Below are 23657 nucleotides of genomic sequence, written 5' to 3'. Positions count from 1 at the left end.
AATATGGCATAATTTTGTAATTTTTGTACAAAATATGGCATAATTTTGTCATTTTTGTAACAAATATGGCATAATTTTGTTATTTTTGTACAAAATATGGCATAATTTTGTTATTTTACACCCAATAGTATCCAGTAGTAGACTATGTCTTGGGTTCTTTATTTCATTTAACGAATTTATGGTTAGTGAATAAATAAACAAAGTGTAGTATATAAATACAAAACTACTGCTGAAGACAGAACAAGGTTCATTCTGGTTTATATATATATATATATATTTATGAATCATTAATTTAATATCACTTTGCCAAATAGAAATTTACAAAGGAAATAAAAGTGCCAATTGATTTATGCAGGATGAATTGCTTACCTAACTTTGGTAATACAAATTTGTGATTAAGAGTAAAACTTATCTGCAAGGTTGTTTTTGTTTCCGCTTGTTTGTTAGTCTTTTCTTTGGGTAGGATGTGATGCATGCATTAAAACTGTAAACTTGTCTTTATTTATTGATTTTTCACATTAAGTTCTACCAAGATCATACTTAATTTCAAGCAGTTTTCGTGCACTATTGAATATACAGAATATAATTTTCGCAACACCGCATCCTACTGAATTTAGGTCATAAGATCAAAGCATCGGCTTTATTGTAAGTTTGCTGCAACCTAAACACAATATGATTTATGTTTTCTTTGGAACCCTTGTTTTTTTTTTTCAAAGAAGCAATAAGTACATGGTACTATTCGTTTTAAACCCAATTATACTCCGATCGTTTGTACTCTATCTTAACAATCAAGCACAGACTGAGAAAGTGTCCTTTTCCCCTCGGGTTTTCACAACAGATGTTCAAAATAAAAGTTTAATAAACCCATCCTGTTCAACGTTCAAGCTGTCGTATACTTCAAATGAAAACAAATTGAAATTGATTTTTACACCAAAGTCAACAATTTGTTTTCAAGCAATTTAAACATTTCCTCGACGCGTCTAACAAATAGACAATTGGTCTTCAACATTTGTTAGATTACCGACCAAATATAACATATTAACTAAATATTGATTTCACATCTTTTTATCATTTCCTAGTCCTCAATAACTAGTTTCTTCTATTAGCTTGCAAACATATCCTGCTTCGATGTACCGTCTATCACAATAACGGTTTTTTCGATTGATCAGGAATATTCTCATGGTTTGAAAAATCGCCAACGAACGTTATTCCAAAATTTCTCTTAAATATCAAGCGTACTTTTGTTTGTATAATTGTATTACATTGGATGTTTCCTTAACATCCACCTATATATGTTGTATTTCATTAAAGCGAACAAGACATTTGCTTGCTGTATTGCCTGTAAGGCTAGCGCAATCTTTTTCAAAACATTTTAAATGATGATATTTATATGTATATATATCATAGACTTATTATAAGTACAATACATTTGAGCACAAATGAACAGATGGTAGCATGCCGCCAAAACGCCTCAGTAAAGTAAAAATATCCATTTTCACAAGATTGATCTTGAGCTATTTCAAGTCTTAATTTTACAGTTTGTTTTTTGTTGTTTTTGCAACAAACTTCAGTATTTGTTTTTCATTTTATTTCATTTCAATCGTTAAATATTTCACGAAACATACGCAACAATATTCTTACCCTAAAAATGATTAACTCACGTTATAACCTCGAATATATTATTCCATGTCTTTCATATAACATAGTCGATTTGTGAATATACTTATTTCTATCTCGATTATATAAATAAGCTTCTAGCTAATACATATCTATTATGACGTGCAACATGCTTTCAGATTGGTTGATTTTTCTCAGGAAAAAAATATGTTAGTTGGTATTAATATCTGGTACAAAAACGTAGAGTAATAAATATTCATTGGGAAACAAATAAAATAATAATTTGTCATTTACAAAAGTCGATCAGATTGTGACATCGACTGTAAATATTCTGTAGTGATGATATTAACAAAGAATGAGTTTACGCACGATTGAGAAGTTTATTTGATAATATCCAAACTCTTATGAAAAAGTCTGTGTACAGATCAAAGACTCGAGAGTAACAGACAAACTGTCAAATAATTCTTAGGCTGGAAAACTTGGTATATTGCCATTTAGAAAAGGAAAATTTACTGTGCGGCAATTAAAGTCATCATGATTCAAAATTTTCGATTTTAAACACCCTGTATTTTCTATGTACAAATTAATGTCTATAATGGGGGTTCATATTATTAAGGACCTTATGTAAGAATATCTTGTAAAGCAGTGTCATAAACAATACAATGGTTACAAGAGATGATATATACAGCGGGAGTATAATGAAAGGGCGAAGAGGAACAGACAGGCAGGCAATTTGGATTTAAAATTAGCAAGTTAAAGATCGCACAGTTCTTTTTCATAATTAAGAATCATGACTGCAATTGGTTTAGTGTAGGTGTAGGATGTAAGTGGAACCATCTGGTCCTTAAAATTAAGGGGAACATTTTTTATGATGTATGACATTGTCAAGGTTTATAGCATCTACATTTTTGTTCGTAAATTTACTTTCTAGAATAAACGGTTGATTCATTTATGACAGTAGACCGTCTACAGAGATGTCGTAAAAAGAAAGGATTAAAACTAATCGGTAATTGAGAAAACGTCCTTTGATATGTACTTGCTGATAATGCTTGAATCGGCAAACTGACTTAATGCAAAAAATTATCGGGTCAGTTTGCAATCAGCATGGGCAAATTATCCGCGTTAGGATTCGCGTTTCGGGGAATAACGTTTTATTTTGACGTTGGAACCGTTACTGTTAACAATATTTTATAAACAATTACAAAAAGTAAGGTACATGTACAACAATTTCACACATCTCTAAAATATATATCCTTAAATGATATAATAAATCGATATGGCATTTTTCTAATGCCAAAAGTACGATTTGGTGCATTCTTATATGTACATGTAAATCGTCTGCTCTCGGCTGAAGAAAAATAATGTGGACAAATCATGTGTATCTTGTATTGTAAACTAGTTACTATAAAGTATTATTTTAAAATAAAACATAGTATATAGATGGTTCCCAGATAACTGACTATGTTTATCGTCTTTGAACAATTAACGGGAGTTATCTAATTTTAAGGAGAACTGGAAAGATCATAACCTACATTTGTTGAATTTATACAATTTTTAACATAATCCTGATAATAATGCACAGCAGGTCTTAACAAATTGGTTTTGAGGTATACCAAGCTTCCCCTTCTGTATCGCTTCATCAACAGGCACGCGTGCTAAAATTTCACTTGACCGTATCACAAATCTAACTACCAGTGATCATCCGATAAAAAAGTTCCGATATATTTAACATATTTCAACTTCAAATACATTTTGGAAAGCTAATGTAGCAGATCGAATCGAGAACATTGTGTTCATTTTTTTTTTTTTTTTTGTTATTTAGTAAAGAATACTTAGATATACATTGCAATGTTATACGGTGTCTTATTATCTCTTTATCATTGAAAATGCACTAAAATGCAACCAATTTTAGGGGCATGAAAATAAGATAAATCTTTTTCGCTTACATGAGTCAACTAAACATAAAATAGCAAAGAAATTTAAGAATTTTAAAAGACAACAACAATACAAGTTATGATATAGATAACGTGTGTACGGACAGTGCTTTTCGGAGGGCATCATACGTCTCGCCACTATGTGTACAATGTAGTTTGGCGAGGAAAAACAATAGATTTTCATGTGTTTTGATCATGCAAATGAAAATAATTTTTACCACTTATCATGAGGCGCTTTTAGTCTGAAAATGCTCTATGGAACAAAGGCGTTTATAAAATATGTATATGTACATATACTAATACATGAGCTATTAAGAACAAAATGAAAACAATACATTCTACTTCTTTAAATACTATTAAAGCCAATAAGAAAACAGTTAATAATAATGATTTAACATGTACCTTTTTAGAGAAACAAACTTTAAATCACAGAGTACAAACATATATGACAAAAACCAACTTCTAGTGTTGAGAGGGATTAAGAGGCTATACTGTTTATTTGTTTATTCAGTGCTTCTGATTTCATATTTTTACATTGCACTGTCAAATATTTTAGGCAAATGTTTAGTCATGATTTGTGATTTCGTGGAGACACGGTGCGCATTTGTTTTTTTTTTTTTCTCAGCATATTTGTAGGTCTAAAATTTCTGCTATGCTCTTCAATCAGACAAATTTTGCAATGATAATTTATGTTCAATAAATTATGAACAATGAATAAATAAGAACGGACAAAAATTCTACTCTCATCATTTAGTAGTATAGATTTTTCCCAGTAATTTACGGTAATTCAATTTTTATTTGGGGATATTCTTGCATTTATGTGATTTTCAAAGATGTCCCGTTACCTTTATATTTAGATACGTCATACCTCGTGACGTATAATTATTGTACATGCACATACGGATATTCTCCGCTATATGTACACATGTTGCATTAACGATACATTAATTATATAAAATATTGTAGCACCCTGTTTTTTTATGCTAACCTTTTTTTTTAAATGCAGCAGCTATTGCAGTTTACACGAGAAGAATTTCTGATTAAATCTTCAAAGACATGTCGGAAACCAAAAAAAAAGCATCAGATTGCGAACTTCATTAATTGAAACTAATTAATAAACAAACTATTTAAATACATTTCTTTCATATTGACAGTTGAAATATATTTTTACAAAAACTTATATTTGTATTATTTCTATAATCATTTTTAGAATAGTAACAAGATAAAACTTATAAATATATTCTTATTCGACTTCTGGTACAGGGTTATGTTGCTACAAAATTGAATACAGAAGTTTTATGGTCGCCATCAGGAACTCTTGGATCTTTACGGTGTATCCATCTGCATCATGAAAATGAACAGATTTATTCATTTTGTCATAGTTTTCCTTTCCTCTTTCTACCACCCCGGATTTGACTTCATATGAGCAACTCGGTGGGTATTTCTAGAAAAACAGAGGACGCTTACTCTACCGGTGCACCTGGTCCATGCTTCCAGTTTTTAGTGGAGTCTGAGTTGCTCATTTGCTTTTTTTTTATTTTGTATGTATTATTTTAGTTACTGGATGTTCTTTGTTTTGCATGTCTGTTATCCATGTTTGGTTTTTGTCCCTGGATTACTTTCTTTTGATGTCCGCTAGAACCTTGGTTCCCTTGATTACTCTTTTAGAAAATGGCCAATGTCTAAATTTATAGTCTTCGTTTAGTAGTGTTTCTCACATTATTCCAAGTAGTTAAAAGATAATTTTCGTAAAGATTACACTAAAGAATTTGTAAAAGATGAAGTCACGCTGCACCATTCTTTCTATCAGTACAATGGTTTTAACTTTAAGAGTAAACATACACTATACTCGGCGTCACAAAAATAACATACTGTTAAAATTTGAATAAAAATATTTTTTACGACTTTATTGACACCTACCGTCGTTTAAATTGTCTTAAATGACTTGGTCATTCGTTTAGCCAAACGGCTTCTCCCTGAACAAGTCGCTTTTAGCTTAAATCATGCGTAACAAATCCTTACGGAAAAATCCCATACTAATATCCGCCATGTTGGTTTCTACGGGACGATTTGTTTACAAACGAAGTTCGTAAGTTGCCGTCGAACTCCGGTGACAATCGTCTGCTTGATTAACTTCTCGGAATTTTACGTTGTTCGCGTAAAATAAACCCGAGATATCCGAAATAACGCCGAAATGCATTCTGGGTTCTTCGGTTTTTGGACAAACCATTTAAACGTAAACAACATCTCCTAGCAACCCGATCACTTTAAACATGGCCGACTTTTTACAATGTAAATATTGGCACCTAGAATTAAAATCTGACCGGAATTTAACGATTCAATGTTTAGGGAGAAGCCGTTTGGCTAAACGAATGAGCAAGTCATTTAAGACAATTTAAACGACGGTAGGTGTCAATAAAGTCGTAGAAAATATTTGTATTCAAATTTTAACAGTATGTTATTTATGTGACGCCGAGTATAATGGATTTTTACAAAACTTTAATTCAAATTATTCAGCTAGCATGGGAGGTATATATGGTCCAGGTAGGCATCGATGAATACACAAATCTCGTTTTTAGTTGTCGAGATATATATTCACGACAGATGCGCCAGCTCACAGAGGCAACATCTTACATAAGTCATATCAACCCACTCCGGCGCATTATAGTAACTTCAAGCCGACAAGTAGTGAATACTAATTTTAAAAATCTTTGGTGTCACTCTATCCACTATATAGAGGGTCCTGCAGTAACAGTGGGCATACCATACCACAAAACCGCCAGTCGGTATATTAGAAATTGAAACAGAATATATAACTCAAGACAATTAGATAAAAGAATAAACTCGATGTGTATGTACGTTATTTCAATTTTACTTGTATCATATTAAACTGTAGATATTTAATATAAAATGCTTAATCTAAAATACAGTAATGTTTTAAACATTTTTGAATAAAATGCAGCGCAACATAATACGACCACAGATGTCGAACCATGATCAGTTGGGGCAAGTATGGACACACCATTCACAGTTGTTACAGCTTTGAAGTTTGATTATGATTAGAAATACAAGACACAGTATATGAATTTGACCAGAATAGAAGCGGTCACCTTTTGGCCCCTTATTAGAAATGGTTGGAGTCAATACCTCAAAAATCAACCCACACCTAATCGACAACATATTTGTCCAGTGTGGTGGATGTGTCTTTCAAGAAACGGTCGGCATTCCAATGGGAACAAATTGTGCTCCTTTACTTGCTAACCTATTCCTTCAATCTTATGAGGCTGACTTTATAGCTGATCTGATCGGAAAGAAAGAATATCGTTTGGCTAGATCCTTCAATCTCAGTTCCCGCTATATAGATGACGTATTATCTTTAAACAATCCTAATTTCGGGGATTTGATACATCGCATCTACCCAAAAGAACTTGAGATAAAGGATACTACAGACACTGTAAAGTCAGCCTCATATCTTGACCTACACTTAGAAATCGATGGTAAAGGAAAATTATTGACCAAACTTTACGATAAACATGATGACTTTTCATTCAGAATTGTCAACTTTCCTTTCATCTGTGGCAACATCCCTTCGGCTCCTGCGTAAGGAGTGTTCATATCACAACTCATACGTTATGCCAGATCTTGCCGAAACTATGCAGACACTTTTTGTATCGCACTAGAGCTCTAACAAATAGGCTTCTGGAACAGGGTTATGTTGCTACAAGATTGAAGTCATCACTACAGAAGTTTTATGATCATTATCATGAACTCGTGGATCGTTATGGTGTATCCATCAGCACCATGAGAACTGATTTATTCAACGGGTCATAGTTTTCCTTCACTTGTTTGTCTACCCCGACTTGACTTTTTATGAGCAACTCGGTGGGTGTTTCTAGAAAAGCAGAGGACGCTTACCCTACCGGTGCACCTGGTCCATGCTTCCAGTTTTTAGTGGAGTCCGAGTTGCTCATTTACTTTTGTTACTTTGTATGTATGATTTTAGTTACTTTATGTTCTTTGTTGTGTATGTCTGTTTTCCATGTCTGGTCTTTGTCCCTGGTTTACATTCTTTTGTTTACAGCTATAACCTTGGTTCCCTTGATTACTCTTTCTATTTGGGCATGGCACTTGGTGGTACATTATGAAAGCAATTCATTTCCTTATACTCAAATTATTATCCAAAACTTTAAAAACAAAATGTTCTTGGTCCTTTTGTGATCCTTACTCTTACCTGGCTCAATTCACCACCCAAAAAATTCCTTTTGCAGCATGGCACCTTGTAGTGAAATTTGTATAAGGTTCATTCATTTTTATTCAATTTATTATCATTTTATTATCATGAGGAAAATGCTTGTTTCGTGCCCCATTTTGACTCCTAATTCCCAAAAAGTTCAATTCAAAACCCCAAAATTAATCCAAGCCTTCCTTTGGTGGTATGGCACTTTGTAATACAAAGTCACTAACAGTTTCTTCTGGACATCAGGAAAATGCATGTTTCTACCCCCCCCCCCTTTTGGCTGCTTATTTATAGAATGTTCAAGTCTTAACCTCCAAACTCAATACTAGTTTGACCATTGTGTTATAGAATATTATGGAACAATATCATATCCTATGGGTTTAATAGAGTTATTTAACTAAAGTCTTCGAAATGCTTGTTTTTGGCTCCTAATTATTCTACAACGGCTGTGCCACAATCTCCAGAAATTAATACCAATCTTCCTGTTGTGGTTTGGAACCATGTTTCAAAATTTTATAATGAACAATCAACTAATATTCAAGTTATGGCACGTAAACCACGTGTCTACGGACAAAGACGACAGCGTCATACAATTGTATACAACTGCATTTTTTTAAACGACATAAGGACTTATTTGTGTTACATGTACCTTGTAATTTACAAAAACAAATTTTCTTTAAATCAATACCTTCAACACAATGAGAAGTTTTGCCGTACATATTTATACGACTGATGTCGCCAACCCTTTTGACAGACCTGCTTGCTTCCGAGTATTCCATTGTTTCTTCAAAAACACCATCCCCTGAGTTTGTTTGTACAACAATTTGGTAGAATACATTTGTTTGGACTTTTTTCAATTTGATTTCAGACTTTTCTGTTTTCTTTGAAGTCTCATTGTATTTCAAACGATGATTTGAGGGTAAAAACTTGGTAGCTGATTTAACAGATTTTATTTCTAGCTGGTTGCATTGAGTGTGATTGAGGAGTTGTTTGTTGATGCTTTCGACAAATGATTTGGCGATCCGTTTAACAAACTTGTTTTCCAAATCCAAAACGGTTTCTATATTAAGGCATGTTAACCAATGAGGAAGAATTCCAGCTTGTACGCAGGTTCGTTCGGTTGGAATAGGACTGAATAAACTCTGGCTCCGTCCAAATAAATCATCTTTGTATTTTGTAATGTTCAGAAGATGAACCGAAGTTCTGTATATATCGAATGGTGTTACCAGCCGCTCTCTGTTGATTTTCAAGCTATCGAAAAACTGTTTATATTCATATTTAAACCATTGAGGAACAACAATAAACAAAAATGGTAGTCTCTGTTCTATTTTCCCTATATATGTTTGACGAAAGTTACCAAACCTTATCCCATGGTCACTGAAAAATATCAAAAATGTGTTTTTCATACAAGACCCTTCGTGTATATCTTTGAAAAAAATAAGGTACAGTTCGTCAGCTGCATATGCATTTTTAAGCGTGTGCGTGTTAATCGTGTATTGAAGGTAAATGCAAAAAATTCGTAAATGTTTTTTACAAATTGTTTTGTGTAATCTAACGTTATCTTTGCTTTTCCTTCAGGTCTAGCATGCACACAGTGGTGGTTGGTATTCCATACGTCTTCATATGTTCTAATGCAACCGAGTAAGGTCGATCATAATAATCTGCTACAGAATTGCTAAATCATGCCCTGTTGTAGTGGAACATTTGAATACCTGAATCATCCTCGCTGTATAGTGTTCGGTATCCATAATCTGAAAAGTGGTTCCAAATAAAGTTAAATTGATCAAATGTTACATGTTTCAACTCATATTCCATGGAAGTTCGTGCACAAACTTTCCAGTTGTCATAGGGACGAGGTTAAAAAACGTATTATCTGCAACTTTATTGTACCCAACATATTCAAATGTATTCATTTTTCGTTGAAGATATTTCCGTGTTTTTGGCATGTACCGAATCATGTTGCTTCGAGAGACAGAATTGATACCGACCATTAATACGCTGATATGCTCCAGAGAATGCTTCAACTGCTTAAAATATTTCTTGCAACGCTTTTCCACAGAGGTCTTCTTATGTATAAAGGAAAATACATTCCTATAAACTGATAAGTTATGTCTGTTGTAACAAGTAACTTTAATGAAGTCGTCGCTTATTGTCTGTCGGTCTGTGAATGGTTCGCTTTGATTAAAGGTTACATAGTAATGATGGTGAGTGCCGACATCAGTTGGTATTTCGATTTATTATAAGTCTATTGCCCACTATATAAACTATGTCTACCTTGACCGCACATTTTAGCTTCTTTCCTTTAAAAAGAAATCTTATGACACGTATGTGGAGCGGATCAACTTTTGATAGATTACATACTACAGTATCCAGTAAAAGGTTTTGACTTGACTTTTGTTCCACAGTATTTTGAAGATTGACAGGTGGTAACCTTAGCATATAAATGTTTACACAGATAGAATAACTACCAATAAGTATAAACAGAATACATGTTACTTGGACTGCATTTCATAAAAGTCAATGTTAATTTGTATGCTGTTTGTATGAAGTTCTCGCCTATTACGTCGCTTTGTCGAATAAAGAGCAACAAAAAATAAAGTATTTTAGTGTCAGTCACTGTAGGAATCAGGCAATGGGTGATAGATACATGGTATGAAAAAAAAACACCATTGTGAAAATTTTATTTGACTATGTGAATCATGAGAATCAGGGGAAAAAAGACAAGAATATCCATATCATGTTGGTGCTTTGAGTTATAATTTCATAGAAATTTAACATTTCAAGGGCAGATAACTCTGTCAAACATCTCATTTTTCTAACAATCTATTGAAAATTGCTGAGAAAATCCAGTGATGCAGAGATCAAATAATGGTCTTTTCAAAAAGAGAAAGCATCCTTGAGTGAAATAATGAATGGTTAGGTTTTGACATGCATGTTTCTGATTTTTTTCCCATTTTGCCCGATTTTCATAAACACTGACACTTAAAAATGCTGTCAAAAACCATCAAAGATGATCATAAGGGAAACATGTACATGCAGTTACAGCTTAATTTGCCATGACATTTAACTTGATCACTTCAATTCAATTTTGATGGACTACAATCAAACATCATTACATGTATTCAGTGAGTATATAAAGGCAAGTAAAATCGTGGTCAAATAGGACAGGTGGTCTTTCTATAAAGTTTAATTGACATAGAATGCAATTCATTTTATTACTTAACACAGGTAGACGCTATGGAAGGTTTGATTATATCTGATAAATTTACTTTTTTGTTTAATTGTTTGTTTGTCTGCTTATTTTTTTCTGATGAGGTGTTTTACAGACGAATTCAATTCTAACCTCTCAGCCAAACTGTCAGAGAAGCCGGCTCTATGACAGTTCTAAAAGTGTCATATAATTTGACTAGTGCCAGCACGTCTGACAGTTCTAGTAGACCGGATCTAATTCTGTTCTTGTAAATCTACACACATTAATTCGTCTATTTATCTAAATTAATTAATAATATTAAAAAAGTCTCGATTTTGTCGAAACCTTCTTTAATTGTGGGCTATATTTGTCTTACATTTACTTGCGTAGCGATATTTGTAGGCAAACGATCATTTTTATTGGATTGCAACGATTTTTATATTTTACCTTTGTTAAGCAACCTGCAATTTAACCAATTTGAATAATTTGTATTTTTCAATGCCAGAATGAATCAAGAATGTGAAACAAGCCAAAAAATCTTGAAGATAAAAAATTCACATACTCGAACTCATAGCAGTGTTTGAAAACCTCAAATATGGGAACAAAACGTAAATATTCATTGTTTTTTTTTTTTTATTGTTTTTTTTTTTTTTTTGTCTCGTTTGTGTTTTGTATTTTTTTCATTTGGCGGGGGAGCGGTTGTGCGCCAGTTTGTTTGCATACTTTTTGACATTAAAAGCAAAACAAGTGCTGAAAATTGTCAAACATCTTATAATATCCTTGTTATAAGAACTTAATATGAAAAATTACCCATAAAATATTCAGAAAATATATCAGATCCATTATATTTTTTTGATAAAAATAAAAATTATTTATTTATTAACGGTGCGTTTGATTTCTCATCTATCGCAAGTGTTCTATTTTTGATTACGGTTTATCTAAATCAGTACCAGGTTACAGTCCGTCTCTCGGAAATTGTTTATCATATGTTTTATCGTGTCACATTAAGGATTACATGAATAGGCACCCCCTCACAACTGAATGTCACATTTCAACACTACAGAGTATTGAATTATACATTCATCTTTTTTTTCAAACAGTATATGGCAAATCCGAGCAAATTCACTCGCGAATCCAAAGGGGCAGGGTGTGTGCAAGGGGTTGACACCTCCCTTTTTATTCGAAAAATTGTCATTTTCATGTGTAAAATTGACAAAAACGGGCAAATAATGAACTTTTAACCCCCTTTTTCAGAGGAACTCAGACTGGTCCCCCTTTTCAAAGTGCCTGGAGCCGGCCCTGAAATGGTAAGGATAGAACTCTCTATTAGGTTAGTAATCTTTAAAAGAATGGGTTTTTTTTGTTAAAACTAAGTAGTTATAATATCTATTTTTTGGAAAACTCTAACACGGAACAGCCGTTCCTTCAAAAAAAACAAACAAACAAACAAACAAAAACAAAAAACAAAAACAAAAATGTCTTTTCTTCTTCGGATTATTTCAAATACCATTCCTGTTAATCAGTTGATGTAGACAAAACAAGATTAAAAAAAGAGACTCAGTTTTAGCAAAATAAGTTTATTGTGTAGGCTGTTCAAGATATATTACTTTCATTGTTGAATGAATTTTATGCGTACTTTTGTGAGCACTCGCCTTTAATTTTGACTGTCCGTTCGTCTTCTTGTTGCTAAAAATCGCTTTCGATGATTGTTCGTTTCCTAGAACTCTATAAGCCATTCAGAAACGATATGGTTCCAAACCCCTTTTCATAACTCTCTGTATACACGTGTGTGTGTGTGTGTGTGTGTGTGTGTGTGTGTGTGTGTGTGTGTGTGTGTGTGTGTGAGGGGTGTATGGGTTTGTTTTCATTCTTCTTGGTTAATTCTATTTTTTTGTTGCGTTTTATTTTTGTTTTTTGTTCTTTTGTTTTGTTTTGTTATGTTTTTTGTTTGTTTGTTTTTTAGGGGTGGGGTTGTTGTTATTGTTGGTTTGTTTGTTTGGTTTCCTCTTTTTTGGAGGGGCGTAATTTTGATATTTAAAAGTCTAATATTACGCTTACGGTCTGTTAACTTAATCGGCACTTTTTCTTCACCTCCATTGAACACGTTGAAGCTACACGTTCGCTTATATGAATTAAAATGAGACTACTGACAAATTCAAACCAACGTAATGTTTTTTTATTAGAATGAACTCGACTTTTTGAAATCTGATAATAATGCCTGAAGATACTAAATCTTAGAACGAATTCCCCGGACCGTGTCATTTGTATCACCAATACAGAAATAAAACGGAATGGCTTTATGTTTATACCTCTGTGCAAAGAAAAAAAAACGCGTTGTAAGCATCATATTTAATATATCCCCACCTTTGAAAAAGAATCAGTCAGCATATAAACGAACTTTGATTCGACTCCACGTTGGATCCGGCTAACGTTTTCTTGTAATTTTAAAGTAAAGAAATATATTACAGTTGAACTGTTGAACCAAAGGGCACCTTGTCTCTGTGGTATGGATTGGCAGTTTTATCTTTGCGAACGCCATAAGGCCGAAAATTGGGCTCACATTTATCAATTAATGTTTACGTTTTATTCATATTTCATTTGTATTTAGATCCTTTTTTCACCTTTTAAACGTGGATATCGTTCACAATTTTTTTATTCTTACATTACAGTTGGCATCCAATCATAACAAATGTTTAAAATATCGATATATTAAAATCAGGAAGAATATCATAATAGAAAAATTACGAATTTTCAAAAAAAGAACTTTGAATTATTGACAAAATTCATTAAGTGGTTGTCTTTGTAAGAATCATACAAAATCTGAAAAATGTGATACACCCCAAAAAAGGCTACATATTTTTATTCTTGTAATTAAGTTGTTTTATGGGTCTATACTATGAAATGAGTAATTATTCATTCAAATCTGCCTGCTCTTAGGATATAATCAAGATTGAAAATCCAGTAGATTCTATTGTAGTTGACCGTCATTTACAGAGTTATCTCCCTTAATTTTGAAATTTACAGTGCATTCTATAGAATTTTTATCTCCTAAGAGCACGGGTTATATGAAAAACCACATGTTATTTTCTGTTTACTATGACATTTCAAGCAAAATATCAAAAATTAAAATATGTAGGTTTTTTACCCATGAATCACATTTTGCATGATTCTTAGTTTGAGTGCTACTTAATACAAGCAAGTTCAGGTAAAGTCAGTAAACAGATATATGTATAGCAAACTCTTATAATTAATGTGTTGCCCCTTACGGAGGGAGGGGGTAGAATTAATCACTCCCTGTTATTCACCTGAAATCGGTGCGAAATCATGGAGATGAATACGTATGACACTATTTACTTTTAAAATTTTAGTACATGTAATATATTTTCTGCCTATGTTCTAAAGCTGTGCTGGCTCAAGGTTTCTGAAATGCAAACAAAATACACTGTGGGAAATTTTGGTTAATAAAGTTGTATAGAATCATTTATTGGAAGTTATTTTGAATAGAACTTAAAACATCACACGTCACATAAGGATACCTAAAAGATATATACTGAAAACAGATATTGCTAAAAACTGTCACCGTTTTTAGGGAAATTTTACTTTCTTCAAAGAAAAAAAAAAGGATTAAAAATCATTTTTACAATATAAAGTAAGACTCATGTATCGTCTTAGGGGACGACCATTAGATTCCTAGGGGGGGTGGGGTGGGGTTGGGCTGGCAGATTTTGAAAATAAATATTCTGCCTCTGATTATCTGGCTTCATCATACCAGAAAAGAAATAGTCTGACTTTGCATATTGCTAGAAAATAAATATTCTGATCTTAGCTAGTAAATTGAAAATATATATTCTGACCTCCAAAAACCCTTCAAAAAAATTGGGCTTGCTACGCTGGCCATATAAATTAGAAAATTATACATGTTTAAATACTCCACAAGTTTTATACAATACCCTAATAGTCTCCAATGGCAATGTGAAATACATGTACATGTACATAAATGACTTTGCTGGGGTAGAGTAATGTGGAGTAGTCCATGGGCGGGGAAGGTCCACCATGCACCCCCACTCATCAACTTCATGGTGATTTTAGGTACCTTTATACCTCGCGTTACCGAATCAATTTATCGCAAAAGCATATTGTCGGATTCTTCTTCAATATCAGCCTATATTTGTACCCCGCTGGGTCAAAAGCCAAGATTTTTGTGACTCAATTATTTGAGCGTCTAAGTCTTCCTGAGACAGCATGAAAAACTAAACAAATATACAATTTTTGACGTTTTTTTTATTCTTCAAACTTCTTCTTTCAACAATATAAAATTCTGAAATTCTGAAAATTCCCATTTTTACGATTGTATAGTAATTGGAACCCCAAAAAGAAAATCCAAGTGCCTGAATTGATCCATCCTCCCATGTCAGGGTTTTGAGTTCACCCTCGGTTTGAGGGAGCGAGGTTGGACTCAAAACCCTGACTTGGGATGATGGAATTGATCAGATATGTTGGGTACATCATTATCTTAATCATAAATGCCTAATATATGAGTTTTATGGTGTCGGTATGTTGTGAATGAGAAACCTGTCTGATACTAAGACCAGTTTTCTAAGGGTAGCGGTAATATTTTTGGCAGATTTTGAAAATTCGTTCTTGAAAATTAGTTTTTCGTGGTTTATTCATGTAGAAAATTAAATTATCTATCAAATGACACATAATTTGAGCAATAACTTGTAGAGTCGAACTTACGAGACTTTTACGGAAAATCGAAAATCCAATTTTTGCATTTTTTGTTAAATTCTGACTACAAAAATCGCCAAAATTTACCAAAAGAACACCAGAAGTGTTAATTGTGATAATACTAAACAGTAGTTACCAAATAAGTCATGCTTTACTGAAGCATAAATACACTAGGAGTTTTTGGCATGGACAAATATGTCAATTTAAGCGATTTTGCGGTAACCATACGTGTTACCGTAGATTTCCTTTGGATTTTTGCCTCAACGAGATATAAAAAGTAGCAAAAAAAAAATCCAAAAATGCTTGTTTATTTTTTGGCGACAAAAAAAGATTCATAAATGAGAGGTATAATGGTACCTGAAAAGCACATTCAGGTTGATGAGTCGGGGCGAATGGGAGAATATCTCAGCCCACGTACTACAGTTGAATATTGCAATTGTAGATTTTATTTATATACATACATGTAGATATGCGAATCTATGCCCTAAAAAGTTCCTCACAACATTTCCCGCTAAATTTGGAGCATAATTCAGGGCAAGAAATGCCTCGTATTTCAGAGAATGAACTTCATTTAATAATGTCTTTAATAATAAACATAAAAAGTAACACGTGCTTTGGTATAGAACCCAAACCACTTATTTTGGTAACCAGAAATGCACATTTAAATTGTCATAGAAAAAAAAATTATACTTTAATGAGTAGTGAAGATAATTAATCTAGCCAATGTTATGATGAAAATGATTAATCTGACTTTCACCAGGCTGGAAATAAAATTTCTGACCTGAAAAAATTTGCGATGTGACAAAAAAATCAAATAAAATTCCTTAAAAGTTTATATTTTAAAAGAAAATGAGGCGCGAATTCATACGAGAGTACATGTACATAGCTTGTTTTGCATGAAATCTTAACTCTTCATAAATTTTACCCCCAAAACTTGTCTTGCATTTATTCGCTCAGCTTTTAATTCAATTTACACCCCTAACCTGAAATCCTGGGCCCCCTGAAAATAGTAAGATTACAACGTTAACAATATACACCTGATGTCGTTACATGATGTTCCAAGTCAGTCTCTGTGGCTACGTCATTCCTAGTTCAGTCGTCAGCCAGTTTGAATTTGTAGTAGTCTGGAAATTCCGGTTGCACCCTCTACACGCACACATTGGTCTGTATGGATAAGGCATACAATGATAACCTCTGCAACCCCGAGATCGACAATGAGGACCACACAGAAAACAGTATCTAAATGCGTAGCACAATTCAACTTTGAAATAAAACAAATATTCTATTTACAATAATTTATTTGTGAATTTTACAATTATATTTACTCACATGCATGATCGTCTTTAGCTGGTTAAGAACCTCAATGATATGCTGAGATACAAACATTATATCTTACACAAATTTAATCACCTTTCATATGAAAATCATCGATCAATATAACGCCTGATGTTTTTTTTTTGAACTGAAGCTTTATGCCTTAACTAATTGTAGTTACCAAAACTATAAAAACTGCATTTTAATGTTTAACGGCGCAATGTTTCATAAATTAGAATATTATACTATTACATGTACTCGCAAATTTGTACTCACTACAACTTAAAATGATCAAGGCGGCAACAATTAGAACGCTTGTTTTCATCTTGCTGACTGAAATAAAAAATTTACATGTTTTTTTTTTATGATTTATCAATCAGAAAAACAACACTCACAGAAACTCTGAAAGTAGATACAACAAATCGCCCTTGTTGCTCGTAAAACTTTAGTACCAGTATTAAACTTCTTTAACAAATTATTTTTTGAAAATCAAACATAACGAAAAAATTACTTCCAGTAATATCAAGGGAAAATACAACTTGATTTTAACAATGGAATCCAAATTCTTAAGTTCTGATTAAAACACATCTACATACCTTGCAAGGTTTTGATACTTGTATTAAGTTGAAGTAATTTAATACATGTCAATCGGATGTATTATAGGAAGCATGGAACATAAATAACAAGTTTCTTGCCATTAAATATGCGCAATACAAAATACTCTATGTATACATGTTGTATATATGGAAGACGGCCAATCAATTAAATATATTTTTTTCAGCTAAATTTCAAGATCAGTTAAAATATTTAAAACAAAAACTAGAGTCAGGAAGCGATTATTACACAACCTGGCTATATATATGTATAGCATTATTTCGTAATAATTGCTTATTGACAAAATATGTTCCTCTTTCAAAGACTTGATGAATCGATGTTGCGACTGTTTTTTTTTTCTATTTCACACACTCCTTAACTCCTCATTTACTGCCACCAATCCTATTCTTACTGGTGATTGACTGGATAACAAAGCAGGCATTTGACAAACCAAGAGGAATTCAGTGGACTATGACGAGGAAGTTAGAAGATCTAGATTTTGCTGATGATCTCGCCCAACTGTCTCACCAGATTTAAGACATCCGAGACAAAACCAAAAGGATGAATGACATCGGAAAGAAAATAAGACTTAAAATTAACAACAGAAAAACGAAGATTATGAAAGTTCAAACAGGAAAAGGAGGGTCAGTGACAATTGGAGGGGACAAACTGGAAGATGTTGAACAGTTTACATATCTAGGAAGTGTCATTAGTAAGACCGGTGACACAGATGAAGACATAAATGCCAGAATATGCAAAGCCTGTCAAGCCTTCGCCATGTTAAAACCAGTTTGGAAATCAAACTTACTTAGTGAAAACGCCAAGGTCAGAATATTCAACACCAATGTAAAATCTGTCCTTTTCTATTAGTGTGAAACCTGGAGACTAACAGCTGAACTTCAACATATAATCCAGGTATTTATCAGCAAATGCCTCAGACATATTTGTAAAATGTAGTGGCCAAGAAAAATTACGAATGAACAACTTCTGGATCATACCAACCAAGATCCAGCAGATACCCACATTAAAAGAAGGGCATGGCAATGGATTGGCCACACATGGCGAAATCCGTATACCAGCATTACTAGAGAAGCGCTTCACTGGAATCCTTGAGGACAAATGAAGCAAGGAAGACCTCTTCACAGCTGGAAAAGAACAAGGCTGAAGGAACTGGAGATGATTGGGTGAAGCTAAAACAACGGCCCAAAACAGAGTGAGATGTAGAGCAACTGTAGTAGCCCTGCACAAGAAGTGAAGAGGACTAAGTCAAGCAAGTCTGTAGTTCTGGCCTTGACTACTGGTGTGATAGTGATTGAATATATAGACGATGATTTTCATATGAAAGGTGGTTAAAATTGTGTAAGGTGTAAAGGCTCAACATAACATTGAGGGTCTTAACCAGCTAAAGACGATCATATATGTGAGTTATAAATATAATTGTAAAATTTACAAATAAATTACTGTATATGGAATATTTGTTTTATTTCAAAGTTGAATTGAGCTATGCAAAATAAAAAATTAAGGGGCTGGGTTGGGGACGAACGCTAGGTCCACCCTATGAATTCGTGCCTGATTTTCTTTTAAAATATAGACTGTTAAAGGATTATATTATATTTTTTGTCACATCGTAAAGACAATAGACTATTTTGTATTGCTGCAAATGGATAATTTAATACTCACCACCGTATTGAATTTTTAGGGATCTATCACATGTAAGACGATACATGGGTCTAACTTGATATTGTGAAAATGATTTTTGATCCTTTTTTTCTTGAAGAAAGTATAATATCCATAATATAGTCACCGTTTTTAGCAATCTGTGTTTTCAGTGTGTATCTTTGAGGTGACGTTTGATGTTTAAATTCTATTCAAAATAACGTTCAATAAATGATTCTTTACAACGTTATGAACCATAGCCTCATACATTGTATTTTGTTTGCATTTCAGAAACCTTCAGCAAGCAAAGCTTTAGAACATAGGCACGAAATATATTACATGTACCAAAATTTAAAAAAAAGTAAAAAGTCTTCTACGTATTCTTCTCTGTGATAAAGTTTGTTATAAATCCTACAGCCCCCTTCGTAAGGGGGCAACAGATATAATTGCACGAATTTGCATTCCAATAAGAGTTTGCTATACATTTATTTTTGCATGTAAAGATATATTTGAGTTTTGTTTGGGGCAATTTACAGCTCACCACAAGAAGTGGTATTCTACTCTTGTTGAAGACCTTATCGGAGCCTCTAGACTTAATTTTAGCATCGATTGTCATGGGGGTGTGCTACTGTCTCTTTGACACTCCCTCCATATCTTTTTTGTCATGAATCGATACTCCATATCCATTTGTTCCATCACTTTGACATAGTTTGTCTCTCGTGGTGTGTGTAAACCGTCGAAAGTTTCCAGTGCTTGCCTTGACGTGTATGCTCTTTAATTTTTCAGTTACGAAGTGTCTGTTCATGAGAAAACTTCGCACATGTGTACTACTTCACTGTCATCTTTTTGGTCATGTTTATCAACTTTTCGGTGCAGTCCATTTGTATAAGAATTGCCCTTTTCATACAGTATCCACTGCCAAGTTTTCAAACAAATATCTTGATGAGACTTGTGATCGTCTTAATGTTTGTAAAGTTGAGATATTTTCTAATTCTTTTCTCGGGCAAAGTATGACAGATTTTGTCTGATTTCGTTGCCTGATATATGATGAAATTTGTTGATATTACCCCTCATGTGTTCTTCAATGCACAAATGTAGCTTAATTGACATCTGGTTAAGAATTCCGCTCAAACCCGTTGTAGGGGCCGTCTTTAACTGCCAGTCGGGTACGAGCTTTTGCCCCGCGTTGAGGGCCTTACTGTGACTTAAGTTGAAGAACAGCAATCAAAGCGTTGTTCCTTTGCTTTTGTTTTGTAAAGCATATGTAGGAATTTTGCCTCATGATTTGATACTCCATATCCTAAATGATATTCTACAGTAACTTGTTTTTATATACCGCTTCCATAAAACAAGAAAAAAAGGGTGACGGACTTTTTTCTCAATATTTTGGAAAATGTGATTTTTCTTTATACAGTTTATTTTTCAATTATATACCCTTATGAAATGGAAGTTTATATAGGATTATGTCAAAGCTTTTTCTATCCTTACAAATAAAACATATTGTTTGAATTGATAGATAGCTATAAAAATCTTTGTGTTCATAGTTACAATTAAACTTTAAATGACATCTAAATAGAAATTTGCAGAATAGATTATCAAAACACAACAAAGATTTAAAATATATACGCACTAATCCAAAATGGAGGTGTACTCCTGAACTACCATCAGGAAAGAAACTCTAGAAACAACTCATCTTTTCATTTAATTCATTTTGGTACAGCTTCCATTGCAAAATACTTTTACAATTGAAAGTTTTACCCTATGTATATCTGGTCATTAAATATTTACCCAAACAAATCATTATTTATGGGCACTTACTCCCATACAGGCATCCGACAGTACTGAATGAAATGTAAAAATTTGTCAGTCTGAATAATTCTGAATATTTTTGCCTCAGTCAGATTTTCTTTATTTGGAATGTTTTCAAGGCATTAGTCAACATCTGCATTTTACCCCGATGATCTATGTTTAGCCTAGTGGCCAAGATTTTCAAACGAGATATTCCCGGGATAATTTTGGCCAAGTTTGGTTCCTTTTGGCCAAGAAGTTTCACAGAAGATTGTTGTAAAATGGACAAATTTTGTTCCGCAGAACTTTCAAAGTAAAGGTATTTGTTAAACACACTAACATCTGTCCAAAAAAACAACATTAAGGGGCAATACCTTTGCTGAATTCTCTGATAATTTTTGTGTTATCAATTTTTTTGTAGACCATCTTTTGCTGGTCATTTTTATAATTTTAAACTTTTATCTATCAATTACAATAAATGAGACAATAGTCAAAATCGTTAAGATTAGCCAAAAATTGTTTTTTATGTGCAATAACACCTACACAGAGTCACCTGATAATTTTGACATAAATGTTACTGTTGCATCTTGTTGTTCTGGACATTTTGTCCTTGCAGATTTTGTCTGCAATGGTTATTAGAATATGTCTAGTATATTTGAATTTTACCCCTTTGTTTTTTAGTCCTGGTTGCCTTGTTTGTTCACCGACAAGGACATAGGACATATTTTTCAAACTAGATACCATAAGAATGATCGTGACCAAGTTTGGTTCCATTTGGAACAGGTAGCAGAGGAGGCGATTTGTGTAGACCTTTTATCATTTTTTGCAATTTATTGAATGTTTTTGTCCGTCTATCATTTTCTAAGATAATAGTCAAAAACTATAAAATTTACTACCAAAAGTCGTCATCTATGGGCAATTATAACTCCTATATATAGAGAGTTGTCAGACAATTTTGACCTCAATGTAACTTATGTAAATCTTGTCATTTTGAGCACTTCTGTCCTTGTGAGATTTTCAAGATATTAGTCAATATCTGCATTTTATCCCAATGTTTTGTTTTAGCCCTGGCGCCAGGTTTACGAGCGGCAGGGATATCGAAAATAATTGATAACTAGATACCCTAAGAATGATTGTGGCCAAGTTTGGTTTCGTTTAACCAAGTTGTTTCGTAGCAGAATTTTTTTAAAAAGTCGACGGACAAAGAGACAAACGGACGAAGGGCGCCAATAAATAGTAATAGCTCACTTTTCAGGTGAGCTAAAAAGTGGACACATTCTATTTTTTTTTTCAACAAATAAAAGCAAAATGAACAAATGTCTAATGATAAATCAGTCGATTGTCTGTAACTATGCTAACATAATGAAAAAAAATCAGTTTCCACATGACAAACTTTGGGTACCTTAATTGCCAAAAAGGTAGGTGTTCTAAATACCTGGTACTTTAAAACTGCCAGGAAGAGGTAGCAGACATGGCATTTAAAATAATAATAATAATAAATAACTGTAACTTCTGTGCTTATTACTTCTTATTTTTTTCTTAAAGTTCATGCGAAATAAGCATTTTTGGGAATAAGCAGGATGGTACAGATGAAAGAACTATCTGATGGAACCCCGAATCTTTCCGGATAACTTACAACATGCATTTAATAAACTTCTCTAACCTGTATAGTATTGAATATATCTGTGTTCGAATGCTTTATTACCCATGATCAACATTTCCACAACTTTTAACTTTTACTTTTGTATACGAAACAATATACTTCAATTCCGTCTGTTTATTTACCTCAGCAGGAACTGGGACAACTGTGACAAAATTCGAACGGACGGAATGATGAAAGGACAAGGTGATTCCCATTTATTGTATCGCGTTTTGTATACGCCAATGCGTGCTTAAATTCTTGTGTTGATTGTAGACCTCGGGGGAAAGGGGTGTGGGGGTTAGAGGGAGGGCGCTGGGATATTTATTTTAGAAAAAAAAGCTTTCTCTTGGCCATAATTAAGTCTACCGGGCTTATTACCCAGCAGCAAAAAAAAAGGACGATACACAGACAGTCACTATTGATTTGCACACTCCTGTTCAAGTCCTTAAAATAGTGTGCAAAGTAGTTGTGTTTTTGCCACGCGGGAAGGAATGTATGTCTAACAAAAATGAAAAGCTGACAGAAAACACTAGAAATAGTGTCTTCGTACTTTCTTAACACGATTATCGCACTCATACACAGATCATTGGGTCACTCTGCACTATATCTACAAGATATTTTTGAAGATTTATTAATTTTTTCGGGCACGTGCATACATTTTCAATGCATCCAAATGGAGATAGAGAACCAATGACGTAGCACTTCCATATATGGTAAGTGGGTGTTACTTCCGGTTTTCATTGATGCATATTAATTAGGTCGTTGTGATAACACAAATAAATCATTCTAACTTTATTTAGCAATATCCTAAAACGTTGGTTATACTCATATCTAGTAAACATATTATAGTTTTTATAATTATAAACGTTTAAAAATTGATATTTTTGTGTAATGTCTCCTTTAAATATACAAAAAGACATTAACATTCCTTTCAGTTAGTATTCTGTCGGGTTTAAA

At 33.2% G+C, this 23657-nt stretch overlaps 1 protein-coding gene and 1 long non-coding RNA gene across 2 annotated transcripts in view; one reads left to right on the top strand and one right to left on the bottom strand.

The window, feature by feature from the left end:
* Window positions 1–14313: 14313 nt before the first annotated feature.
* LOC148604743 (uncharacterized) lies at window positions 14314–17691 on the bottom strand. Its single transcript, XR_015916034.1, has 4 exons — window positions 17617–17691; window positions 17297–17353; window positions 16744–16967; window positions 14314–14399 (listed from the first exon to the last, which is right to left on the bottom strand). It is a non-coding gene; the product is annotated as an uncharacterized LOC148604743 (long non-coding RNA).
* Window positions 17692–18175: 484 nt separating this feature from the next.
* LOC148604742 (uncharacterized) overlaps window positions 18176–23657 on the top strand; it is a 31610-nt gene continuing 26128 nt past the window's right edge. Inside the window, exon 1 of the mRNA XM_088550234.1 lies at window positions 18176–18439. Within this exon, the coding sequence (XP_088406360.1) occupies window positions 18176–18439 (264 nt within the window). The remainder of the gene's footprint in view (window positions 18440–23657) is intronic.

Source organism: Perna viridis, chromosome 10 (genome assembly GCF_037379345.1).
Source record: "Perna viridis isolate PV_CMFRI_1.1 ecotype Kerala chromosome 10, ASM3737934v1, whole genome shotgun sequence".
In the NCBI taxonomy this organism is placed as follows: domain Eukaryota; kingdom Metazoa; phylum Mollusca; class Bivalvia; order Mytilida; family Mytilidae; genus Perna; species Perna viridis.
This window is presented reverse-complemented; position numbering and strand designations above follow the sequence as displayed.